Here is a 12,597-nt window from a genome sequence, read left to right as displayed (position 1 = left end):
CACACACACACACACACACACACACACACACACACACACACACACACGTATATAGGGTGGCCTTAATCATGACTCTCCCAGCTCCCAGCCTCTAGATCGATCAGATTGTAGGCATGTACCACCATGCCTGGCTCACACAGCTTCTGGTGAGTGTATGCTGTGGCAGATGACAACATAGTTGTCCACATGCAACCGTACAGCCTACATCTGCAAAGGCTCACACAGCTGATGTTTGCAGGGTTTTGTGTAGCAATCATTTATAGTACCAGGAAAAGTAAATGGTATGCATTTAATCTATTTTTTTTCCTGGAGATGGGGTTTCTCTGTGTAGCCCTGGTTGTCCTGGAACTTGCTCTATAGACCTCCAATTCAGAGATCTGCTTGCCCCTGTCTTCTAAGTGCTGGGATTAAAGGCATTTACCACCATACTGGGAATTATTTTTTAAGTGCATTTTTTTTTTTTTTTTTTTTTTTTTTTGAGACAGGGTTTCTGTGTAGCCCTGGCTGTCCTGGAACTCACTCTGTAGGACAGGCTGGCATCGAACTCAGAGGTCCACCTGCCTCTGCTCCTGAGTGCTGGGATTAAAGCCTCAAACACAACTGGGACTACAGGTGTATGCCACTACCTGGCTGCTCTTACTTTAGACAAATAAAACCAAGACTAAAACTTAAGAGTTACAGGTTGTTATATCATCTGAAATGAGGTGTGTGTGGGGGGGACTGAAGGGGAAAGCCTCTGGGAAAGAAGTGAGTACTCTTACTATTGAGCCATTTCTCCAGGCTTGCTCCCTGTCCTTGCTCTACTACTTTTAAATCTTTGTTTTGACACAGCGAGTTTAGTTATGGTTGCTAAGAAAAGCAGGGGCAATGGGTTATTACAGCAACATGGGCAATTAATTAGTTACAAAACCACTGAAGAAAGTATATCTATGTCTTCCAGGAACTATTAACTACCTGAAAAGCCTCAGGATTAGGGCTTATAAGCCTCTGCCCCTAATCTCTTAAATTAATTAAAGTCAAGGGAAAATCTGTATGTATTCCATTGGGTACCTGGTTCTGAGTACACATGGCTGAGGCTATTCCAATCTAGCCATACAAGGCCTAATGAAAGAGAGGGTAAGCATGAACCAGACAAACTATGTCCTTATGTAAGTTATTTCCTGGGGAACAAAGGTGAGACTAGTTGGGGTGAGGCTACGTCTAGGCACATGCACATTAACTTGAGGTAATACCTGAAATAGTCAAAGGCTGTTGAGTATATCTTCTCTCGAAGCACGTTTCGAATGGTTGCATTTGGAACCACATCAGCATGCAGGAGGGACAGCCCCAGGGTCAGCAGTCTGGGAGAGAGCCACAGGTTGGAGCCCTGGTCAAGAGCTGAGCCTCAAGGGGTGTGGTCCCCTAAGCAAATCCCAGAACCCCTGAATATAAAGCCCAGAAACATTACTAGCCACTCAGTTCTTCCCTTTCTCTCTCTCTCTCTCTCTCTCTCTCTCTCTCTCTTTCTTTTTAGTTTTTGGAGACAGGGTTTCTCTGTGTAGTCTTGGCTGTCCTGGAAAATTACTCTATCGATCAGTCTGGCCTTAAACTCAGAGATCCACCTGCCTCTGCCTCCTGAGCACTGGGATTAAAGGTGTGAGTCACCACCACCCAGCTCTGTTTCTCTCCCTTTGAGAGGAAGTCTCCTATATTCCAAGCTGGCCTTCAGTTCCCTTTTGTAGTGTTCGGATATCCATGAATTCCTGATCCCCTTGCCTATGTTTTTTAGGTGCCAAAATTACAGTGTGTTTGGAAAAAAACAATCTGTGCATGGGTAAAGGTATTGTTCAGTAAAGCCATAAAGCTAAAATAGTTTAAGGAGCTAAGATAAAAGTTTTTCCTGTTCTAAGATGTAGCTCATTAGCCTAGCACCTCTGTAGAAGAGTGAGGCCTATACCACATCAAAACTGACCTCTGGGTAAAGAACTGAGTGGGCTAGGATGTAGGGTAAAGAACTGAGTGAGTGGGTTAGGATGTAGTTTGTAGAGTGCCTGCCTAGCATGCATGATGGCCTAAGTTCTATCCCTAGCACTGCATAAAGTGAGTATGGAAAGACTTTTTAAAACAAAACAAAACACAAGCTTCACTTTTGTGAGAGAAAAGCAAATGAACTCTATTATGTTATGACTGGGCCAAAAGTCCCAGACTCATAAGCAATCTGTGGGACAGTGCTATGAATTCAATCCAAGGGTGGGTGATTATTTCCTGGTGTATGGTTGCTGCTAAACCAAGCCCTGAGCAGGGTGCTGTGACGCATGGGTGGAAGGCCCTGATCTGCCCCTGCCTTCAGGGAGCTTACATCCCTGAGGTGGGATGGAGATCAGGAATCAAATTGGTGGGTAAGACACAGTTCTCTGCACAGTAGAAAGCCAAGAAATCCCACAAGTGGGATCCAGTTGCAGTGGGATCTTTTCAAGGGACAGATCCCAGCTACACTGCCTGACAGTGACATTGACTCTGGAACAAGTGTGTTCACATATAGCAGAAACAGCGTAGCCTGGATCCATTTTCAATAGCTTATTCCTATGGCACTGTGGAAAAGTATAGGCAAACAAGAGGACTGGGCCTTCTCTGTACATGGCTGGAGAAATGTAGTTTGAATGGGGTCAGTGGGCTATGGGGTCATGGTCTGGCTTTCAGGGACAAGGCAGACAGAGTGCCTGGTAGAAGCAAGAGCCTCCACCAAGCGCGGGGAGATAAGCACACTGGCACTAACCACAGGCTCTTCACAGACAACAGCAGAAGACATGTTCTAGTGAGAAGGACTGTACTTGGAGGATGGGGGAGGGGAGTACAGTTGGAGAGGCTCTTAACCAGCCAGAGGCTCACGATCTCATGTCTTCTATAAGTGCTTCTACAAATCCTATGGACAGTGCCATAGGATTTATTCTACATTGTACAGAAACATCAGAGGACCCATCCACCCACCCATACCATGATTTATGTTACATACATGCCCCACGTGCTAGTAATGGGATACCCAGATGCCCCCAGAGAAATAGAGCCCTCACTTGAAACGTGGTCCGATGGCTGCCACATGCCTGTTCATGCTCCCCTTAGCTCCTCCAATGTTCAGGGACATGGAGCGTTGCAGCAGGCTTGAGAAGATCTCCACCTGGTCAGAGCTACAGTACTTGGCGATCTCAAACCGCTGTACCAGGAACTGGGAAAAGGTTAAAAAAAAAAAAAAAACTGTGTAAGCTGGGGTGGGCCAGTCTCATCCTAGTGCTGGTGAGAGCAGCTAATAGGAAGAGTTCTGGGAGTCAGGGAGGACCAGAGGAGGGGCCTAGAGGTCACTCATTGTCTCAGGTCCCGGCCCCTAGGCCTGGCAAGGCTGACCGTACAAAGCACAGCAGGGCATGAAGGTAGGCACGCACATCAATCCAGATGTAGTGAGGCGTCACTTCAGGGGGACAAGGTCTTGGCTGACTTGCTTCTGACGCTGCCAGAGGGTCTGCTTCCTTCATTTCAGCAGAGAAGAGGCCAAACTTCTGCTCTACGGTCATGTGCCAGGCCCCTGCCATCTCCCGCATAAACTGCAAGTGGGAAAGAACTGTCAGCTCTACCCGAGAGCAGAGGGGTGGCTGCTTTGTTTCTGAATTACTGAATAAAGCTCCATGTGCCAGCTTGTGCCTGTGGTCCCAGCACTTGCAAGGCTGAGGCAGGGGACTGTAATGAGTTCAAGTTCAGCCTGTGCTACAGAGTTTCAGGACAATTTGTGCTATAAAATGAGATACTTCTTTAGAAACAAACAAACTAAAACAATACCAATAAAATTAGAAGGCAAGGAACGTATAAAATAGTATCATATAACCCCATGACCCAGGGCAGCTACTTCAGTGTTTGGTCTGTTTCCTTCAGCCATTTTATCCAGATTGACCCTCACCCTAACTCATGGGCTCAGCAGGGCAGGTGTACAGCAGCATAGCTGTGATGTACCAATGCAGGGCAGGCCGCCGCAGGCTCTGTTCTGGTGAATCCCAGAAAGAATTCTGGAAACTACCTGTGTGAAGGAGGGCAAGTACCACATGTAGGGTTTCCAAGCCACAAAAGTAGGTCTTCATTAGCTTATCAGAGTTGAGAGTAGCCCAGGAAGTTAAAGGAGAAAGGCTGCAATTGCCAAGAACTGAGTCCTTCCCTTGGCCTAGCCATACTGATCCTGGGCCCTTAATGCACGGAGGTAGGAGTGTTGCTCAGGTAAAGCAGAGTAGTGGCCTGGAAGAAGTGGAACAGTTATCATTTGACCCTAGGAAAGCACCAGCAATGCATGGCTTATACAGGCTCTGTTTCCCTTTCTAGCACTATTGCCTACCCTCTTGCAAGAGTGGCTCAAGAGGCTTGGGATACTGCAGTGCAGAGCTCGCCTCATATTTGCAAGGGTGTAGATTCAATACCCAGTACCAGTCACAGTCATTTTCACTTAGATGCTCTGTGCCTTGGGTTGACTCCTAGGTTCTTAGGAGCAATAAAGAGCAAGATGGGAGCCAACAGTCCCAGGAAAAGCCCAGGCATTCTTTTTAAAATGGCAACTCACTTCTGCTTTTCCTCCTGATGCCTGAGGGCACAGATGCCACTGAGAGGCCATGGGGGTGCAGAAAAAATGTCATTCATGCTAAGGACAGCACTGTCATAAGTGGGAACCCAAGAATACCAAGCTACACCCTGCCTGTGGCTTCTCTGGGAGTCTGGCATCTGCTTAATGTTAGGTATATTTTTACAGAAAGGGGGGGGAGCAAATCGGTAGGAAGTATAGGGAGCCGCAGAACTGACAGGACAAAGTAGCCAAGCAAAGGCCACACACCCACTCATTTGTCTAACATCCACTTCTGTGCTAGGGCCTCCCCGACTTTGGGTAAAACAAGTGTGTATGGTCCAAGAAGTAAGGTACACACAGCATACAAAGCCTGAGAAAACAGCATTATGGAGCGTGGAGAGAAAGTGTTCTAGGCAGGGTGGCCAGGGAATGCTGTGGGATGAAAGGAAACACTGGACACAAGTCCTGCAGATAGCCATAAGCCCTGGGCATCTGAATACTGGATCCCCAGTTACTGGCTGCTTGGGAAAGAGTAGGAGGTGTGGCCCTGCTGGAGGAAGTGCATCACTAGGAGAGGAGGGCTGTGAAGTTTAAGATTCTGCCTTTAGGGCTGACTCTGTTTCCTGCTTGGGGTTTGAGATGTGAGCTCTCAGCTGCTCCAGCAGCCTACTAACTTTGCTCTGCCATCATGGTCCTTATGGAACCATGAACCCCCAGTAAACTCCTTTACACATTGCATTGGTCATGGTGCATTATCACAGCAATAGAAAAGTAACTAATTCACTGGGTATGGTGGTTTAATGAGAATGTTCCCCCCTAGGCTCAGGTTTTGGAACACTTGGTCTCCAGTTGGTAGCACTGTTTAGGGGATGTCATGGAACCACTGTGTGTGTGGGGGTGTGTGACCTTGCTTTGAAGTACATCACTGGGGGCGGGCTGTGACAGTTTACAGCCTTGCTCCACTTCTAGTTCGCTCTCGTTGCTCTCAGCTGCCTGCTCTCCTGCTGCCATGTCTCTCTGCCACTTGCAGACTCACTCCCTGGACTCATCAGCCTAAATAGATTCTTTTTTCCACAGGTTGCTTTCAGCCATGGTGTTTTATCACAGCAGGAGCAAAGTAACTAACACACTGGGGCTGTCTTAGGGTCACAGGAGAGATAAAGTAGGCCATAGCCACAAGTGTAGCTGAAATGCTGGGAGTGACCAAATTCGGCATCTATTTAAAGGTAAAAAGATAAAGTTAGTAGGATTTGTTCTGGGCAGTTTGTAGGAAGTGTGAAAGGAGAAGTAAAATGTCTGTGAAGAGTCTGGTCTACACAGGTGTAAGGTAGGCACAGCATAGACAATGCAGTGTCCAAAATAGGAAGCAACTGGAGCTCTTCAGCCCAGGCCTTTTTGCAGTATTGTGAACTGAACGCAGGACCACATATGCCAGGCACAGGCTCTTCTGCTGAGCTATATAACTAGAGCTGTTTTTTTTTTCTTCCTGTTGTTGTTTTGTTTTTTGAGACAAGGTATCCTTGGCTGTCCTGGACACATTTTGTAGACCAGGCTGGCCTCAAACTCACAGACATCTGCTTGTGTCTGCCTCTGCAAGTGCTGGGATTATAGGTGTGTGCCATTGCACTGGGCAAACTGGTTTTTATTTTCAACCAAATTAAAAAAAAATATTCTATGTGTATGAATGCTTTGCCTATATAAGTGCACGAGCACCGTGTGCTCTGAGGGTACTGGGAAGTAAATCCAGGTCCCCTGTTAGAACAGCAAATATTCTTAATTGCTGAGCCATCTCTCCAGCCCCCTTTCCAACTCTGTGAGTCCAGTGGGTCTTCAAATTTACTTCTTGACTCAACTTTTTGAATAACTAGCTTGATTTTTTGTTTGTTTGTTTGTTTGCTTGCTTTTCAAGATAGTGTTTCTCTGTGTAACAGCCCTGGCCATTCTGGAATCAGACAAGGCTGGCCTCAAGCTCACAAAGATCTGTCTTCTGAGTGCTGGACCCTACCAACTGGGATACTCATCACCTAATAAGCTCATGGTGTTTGATGGCAAGAGACTAGAAGACTGGTGGTGCCAGGAATGGAGGTGCTGGCAATTTTGTAGGTAACATTGCCCTGGCAGGCAAAAGGGATGTTAGGGCATCCATGCTGAGAGGGCCCTGCTTTGCTTTTTTTTTTTTTTTTTTTTTTTAAGACAAGGTTCACTGTGCAGCCTTGGCTGGCCTGGAACTTACTCTCTAGTCCAGGCTGACCTTGAACTCACAGAGATCCATCTGCCTTTGCCCGGGTAGGATTAAGTGCTGGGATTAAGGCTACACACCACCATGCTCAGGCAGGAAGCTCCCATGTGAAGGAGTCCATGCTTGGAACAGTTAGACTCTCACCATGGGTGCTCTCAGGACACACAGCCTGGGACAGCCACGATGTGAAGTCTGCTCTACTGTCCTTGCCACTAAGGATCCTTAGTGGCTCAAATCACCCACCTTAAAGACAGACTGCAAGTTTAGAGATTCAAGGGCACCTTGAGTCCAAGATGCAATGTGAGGGTTGACAACAGTGGTCATGAGCACTGCTCTACCCTGTGAAGCTGAATCAGTTCTGATTCTCTGTGGCTGGAGTCTGTGTGAGGGTGAAGGCGAGCATGGAGGGGAAGCCTGACATAGCAGAAAGAGAGACCTTGCCTCAAAACCAAGTAGGAACATTAGCAATAATGCACGGATGTGGGGGAGGACAGATAGGGTTAATATCACTCATTGCTATTGGAGGGGTCCTGGGTTCTGTTCCATGCACCCATGTTAGCTCCTAGCCATCTCTAACTTCAGTTCCAGAGGATGTGATGCTGCCTTCTGACCTCCTCAGGTACCAGCATGCATGAGGTGCACAGACATATGTACAGACAAAATAACTATACACATAAAATAAATAAATATATAAAAATATGCTTAAGATTGTCTTCAGGCTATGGTAATAAGATGTACATGGTACATACATGAAATGGCTTCTGTGCCAATATCTTCAGAAAAGGGAGACTCAACATGCATAATCCTGCCGGGAGCCTCCATGAAGCAGTAAATCTAGAAACACAGCCCTTGGGTAAGGTGGCTGATCCCACAATTACAAAGTCAAGAAGCAATTGTTCCCAGTGAGCTCCCACAGTCTCAACACAGAGCCTGCTTTCCATTTTGAGCCTTTGGGATACAGGCTCTCCAAATACCACTCCAACATCATTGCACCTCTTACCACCCACAACATTCTTTCCGGAGACCAGAGCTTATGAGAACGAAGGGCTTGTCCAGGGTCACGGTACTCACTGACGGCAGAGCCAGGCAGCTTCTCTCCTTTCTCTCATCCCCCCCACTTACAGAGCTAAGTGGGGTCAGTGTCCTACCGGCACTTCCACTCCATTCTTGCCAGCCAGCAGCCACTCCCAGCAGGCCAGTGCAGTCTCCATGCCATGCTCATTGAACATCCGGAGGGGACCCCAACACAGATGATGGAGGAGCTGCGGGTCACAATCTGGAATCAAACACAGATTAGTCAACGGCTCCTGATTTTGGCTTGGCCTGAACGTGGCTTCCCTAGGCTGTCATGAGAGCCAGCACTATCTGGGGTCAACAATGCCTTTTATTTATAGGGGTTCAACAGAGGTGAAACAAATTTCTATTAGCACAGCTTCAGCTCTTTCTTTGATTCTAGGTTATCAAGGATTTCTAAGCCAACATTCACATAGAAATGAACCCAGAATTCCATGGAACTTCTGTGTGTTACCTTTGCTGCTAATGAGCATTGCAGTCAGTTTGAACATGGCCTGTGTATAATGCTGAGGATTATTGTGGTCCAAAGCTGTAATCAGATCCTGGACCATCATTTTGTTCAGGTCAGACAGCTGGCCAGTGACACCTGAGAACCGAATCATTCCATAAACCTGTGAAGAAGCATACTTATTAGGAGCTGTGTCAATATGCCAGGAAGTTAGGCCCTGGCTACCAGTTGACCAAGCTCACAATAGGACTGGCCAGTGACTCACTGTCCCAACTAGAACTCATGTCAATGATGCTGTTGTTGAGCATCTCTCCAAAAAAAATGTATGTTGGTATTTTCCCTAACTCTGATCCTTGAAGGCAGAGATATATACTCATCACTGGACAAGGCATATGAACACAAGCTACATAAATAAACTTCTTTCAGATTCAATCAATAAATCAAACAACAAAACTGGCTTTATTTTTTTCAGAAAATGTTCTTATTTATATTCTTGGCTATACAGGAGCTATGTTTCCAAAAAATAAACCTATGCCCCAAAGACAAATTTTCTGCTGCCATCGTACCATTTAAAATGACATGGAATAAGCTCTTGCTGCAATTCTCAGCATGTAGTTAGCACAAGTTGAGTACAACAAGGGACTCTGCCAAGACTCACTGCAGAAGATTAGCCATTGGATTAAGCAAGAAGCAGAGTGTTCACGTGGAGGTGACCAGTTCTCAGACTACTCTGAGGTGTCAGGCTCCACCTTCAATGTTGACTAGATTTGAGTTTGTGGAAGAGAAAACCGAAATCAGGTGAGTGATGGGGTTCGACAGGAATTACGTTCTAGTGAGGAGTCTGCAGACATGTTCCTGAGCCTACTTTTGCCAAGTAATTTAATCTCAGGAGCCTTTATCTTTAAGACTAGAATATTGGTACTTATATATTAACAAGTTCCCAGGAGAATACATGGCACTCCACACACATTTGCTACCACTTAACAAAATGCCCTGGCATGCCTGAGTGTGCCTACACAATATCACTTTTCTACAGGTGCTAAACAGCTGTCATAAATGCCCTGGAAGGTGCCACTGAGTGCTCATACCCAGGCTGCTCGCTCACCTGAAACGAGTAAACTCCACAGCACTCAGATCCCTCATTCATATTCCACTGTGAAAGAGTTAAATAGCATCACCTCGATGCTCAGAGTAGCCTCTAACATAAGGGCAAGACAAGTACCTCGCCTGCATAGCGGTTGCGCAAATTCAAGGAAGCCATGAAGTTGGAGTAATCTTTCTTCACACAGGCTGGCCGTTCAGTTAGCTGAGTTGCCTATAGACAAGTATAGAAAGTTGTTTAGTTGAAATATCATCTTTTTCTTATGTTTAACCAAAGTCCAGGAAAGAAGTCAAGCTCTGATGCAAAGACTACTCAGTCTTCAGCGCTTGCAAGCTAACTTAACCAATCATCCAGGAACACTGTCTACAGACTTATAGAAAAATTTAATTATTATATTTTTGAGACAGAGTTTCTCTGTATAGCCCTGGCTGTCCTGGAACTTACACTGTACACCAGGTTGGCCTCAAATTCAGAAATCTGCTTACCTCTACCTTCCAAGTGCTAGGATTAAAGGTATGTGCCACCACCTATAACTAACACCAGACCATAAATAACTCTGGTCTTCACCTATGTGTATGATGAGAGATGTCACTGCAAGAATGTGAAGTTGGGGACTATAAAGTCTCCTTTGCTTTCATACAACAGAGGTGCCTTAGCCAGGATCTCAAGTACAACCAACCATCAACACAGAACAGAAAGCACCTTTTCCTACTTATGATAGTCCACTCAGCTGGACATGGTGGCACATGCCTTTAACTCCAGCACTTGGGAAGCAGAGGCAGGTGACCTCTTTGAGTTTGAGGCCAGCCTGGTCTACATAGCACTCTAAAAAACAAAAAAACAAAAAACCCAAAACAACAGCAGCAGCAACAAAAACACAAGTGTCTTCTTACTTATAACCTATAACTTTCTAGGAAAAAGATGAAGGAAATCTTTCCAGCAAAACAGACTCCTTGCAAGCCTGCTGGTCAGTGCCTAGAAAAGAGCAGTTGCCTTTAAGGCCTGCCTTCTACTAATATATGTTCTTCAAGTTGTGCAGAGCTCAAGGCTGGGGCCCCCGATCCTGAGGCAGGACAGTAAGGTAGAAAAAATCTTGGAAACAAAAGAAGGGGAAGAGAAGCCCTTCACCCTGGGATCTTGTGAAGCATTTGCCAGCAACAGTGCAAAGATTCTAGCACAGTGTGCTAACAGCTGCTTGAGGACCTTCGCCTTTCCCAGCCACGAACCTGAAGTTTTCTGAGATTCAGCAGAGACTACCAGCCCCAGGAGCTGCTGGTTTACCTTTTCATATTATAATTCTACTCAAGACATCTGGAGCCACCTCCCCCATCTCACAGTGAGAGAGCAAGGACAGAAGTTTCTCAGCAATCCTTTGAGATATAACCCGAGGGTCACCAGGACGCCAGTGCCTTGAGGAGCCTGTATCCGCACATGGATTTGTCTTGCTTTCTTCTGAGAGCCTCTTTAATACCCAGGGCTGCATAGTGAGACACAGTCTCAAACCAACTTTGATGCAGCTGCTTCAGCTCTACTGGTTAATCCTGAAATCCCTTTCAACATCAAAGCCACAAATGCAGGCTTGGCCTGAGTTGAAGAAGATGGCAGTGTAGAGCTGTGAGTGTCTGAGAAGGCAGTTTCTTTCCTCTTTATAGACCCTAGAAACTCAGATTTCATTAATGTATCAAGTCTTACCTTCAAAAATTGATATATTTCAAAACTTAAGCACAATACTGAAATGTCTGTATGGATGGGTACCGCTTTTAGACCCTCATCAATTCCCATCTGCCAACAGATACCCCATGTAAGCCAGGGATATGTAGGATATTACGGGTGCTGAGAGGTCTTTCATGAAAATCTACATATAGGCTGAGTCCTTCACCCTATAATATTGCTCTCACAAATTAGGGGCTCACTGTTAACATAGGACATTTGCACATACTCCAAGAGTTGTGTTCTGCTTGTTGTAGCCAGCAAAGTGAAGGATGCTTTCAGTGGCCATGGCCAATCCTGTGTGCTGAGACAGTCCTGACACCCAGTTCTGATGTTTGTTCAGATATTCCTGAAACGGGAGGAAACAAGTTACTTCACTTAACAGAAAGGAAAACCCTAGAAGTATATAGCATCAGATCAGATACCAGGTTTCAGTGCATGGTCTGTCCTGACTTGCCAGCTGTGGGACCATCAGTGAGTCAAGCCTTTTCATTTATAAATGAGGACGAGGCCCTGAGCTCTGAGTGGCTGTCACACAGTTGGCAGGCTATGTCATGAGGACCATTCTTGACTGGCAAGTGCTCTGCCAGCTGCTGAAAAACAGTCTGTAAAACCCCAGGCCTGCTGTGAGCATGCAGGCCATATGGAGGTCATGTGCATATCTCCATTCTGCTACAGTAGTATAGTACTGTGCTACAGAGGGAGGTGGGCAATGGACACTGGGAACCCAGAACAAGTCTCTGAGCATGCTGTTTGGCTAGCAAAAGGACATCAGGACAAAGGGATACATGGCAGACCAAGAGGAAAAGGAGGATTCTTTTTCTTGGGATGACATATTCTCATAACTACAGGAACAGGAGAAGGCATATAAACACACACAATACTGCCAATTGTTTTTAGAATTTCTGATCCATCTATGGATCAGACTGTACAATGACTGGGACTAAGTAATAGTTAAATTTAAAAACTAGATCAGATTTGCTACTAAGACTGGACCACTGTGGTGGGCACTGAGGAGGGAAAACTTGAGATGGCTAAGACTGGGGAGAGGAGGAGCAGTCAGTGAAGCTGGTCAGTGAGAGCTGAATGAAGTCAGAGATTCAGAAGGGATGGACTACTGGGGAAGCAGAAAGAAGGACCAGGGTATGATATGGCTCATTATTTTCTTTCTTTCTTTCTTTCTTTCTTTCTTTCTTTCTTTCTTTCTTTCTTTCTTTCTTTCTTTCTTTCTTTCTTTCTTTCTCTTTCTTTCTTTCTTCCTTCCTTCCTTCCTTCCTTCCCTTCTTCCTTTTTCCTTCCTCCCTTTCCCTTCCTTCCTTCTTTCCATTCTTTCTTTCCTTCCTTCCTTTTTCCTTCTCTCCTTCTCCCTTCCTTCCTTCCTTCCCTCCCTTTCCTTCCTTCCCTTCTTCCTTCCTCCTTTCCCTTCCTTCCTTCTTTCCATTCTTTCTTTC

At 45.8% G+C, this 12,597-nt stretch overlaps 1 protein-coding gene across 1 annotated transcript in view; it reads right to left on the bottom strand.

The window, feature by feature from the left end:
• Positions 1–12,597, bottom strand: part of Pi4ka (phosphatidylinositol 4-kinase alpha) — a 124,458-nt gene that overhangs the window by 18,881 nt on the left and 92,980 nt on the right. Inside the window, exons 29-35 of the mRNA XM_055610278.1 lie at positions 11,376–11,495; positions 9,557–9,649; positions 8,341–8,497; positions 7,961–8,088; positions 3,417–3,575; positions 3,051–3,202; positions 1,233–1,340 (exon numbers count right to left, since the gene is read on the bottom strand). Of these exons, the coding sequence (XP_055466253.1) occupies positions 1,233–1,340; positions 3,051–3,202; positions 3,417–3,575; positions 7,961–8,088; positions 8,341–8,497; positions 9,557–9,649; positions 11,376–11,495 (917 nt within the window). The remainder of the gene's footprint in view (positions 1–1,232; positions 1,341–3,050; positions 3,203–3,416; positions 3,576–7,960; positions 8,089–8,340; positions 8,498–9,556; positions 9,650–11,375; positions 11,496–12,597) is intronic.

This window comes from Psammomys obesus, unplaced genomic scaffold (assembly GCF_907164565.1).
Source record: "Psammomys obesus unplaced genomic scaffold, mPsaObe1.curated_primary_1811, whole genome shotgun sequence".
Taxonomy (NCBI): domain Eukaryota; kingdom Metazoa; phylum Chordata; class Mammalia; order Rodentia; family Muridae; genus Psammomys; species Psammomys obesus.
This window is presented reverse-complemented; position numbering and strand designations above follow the sequence as displayed.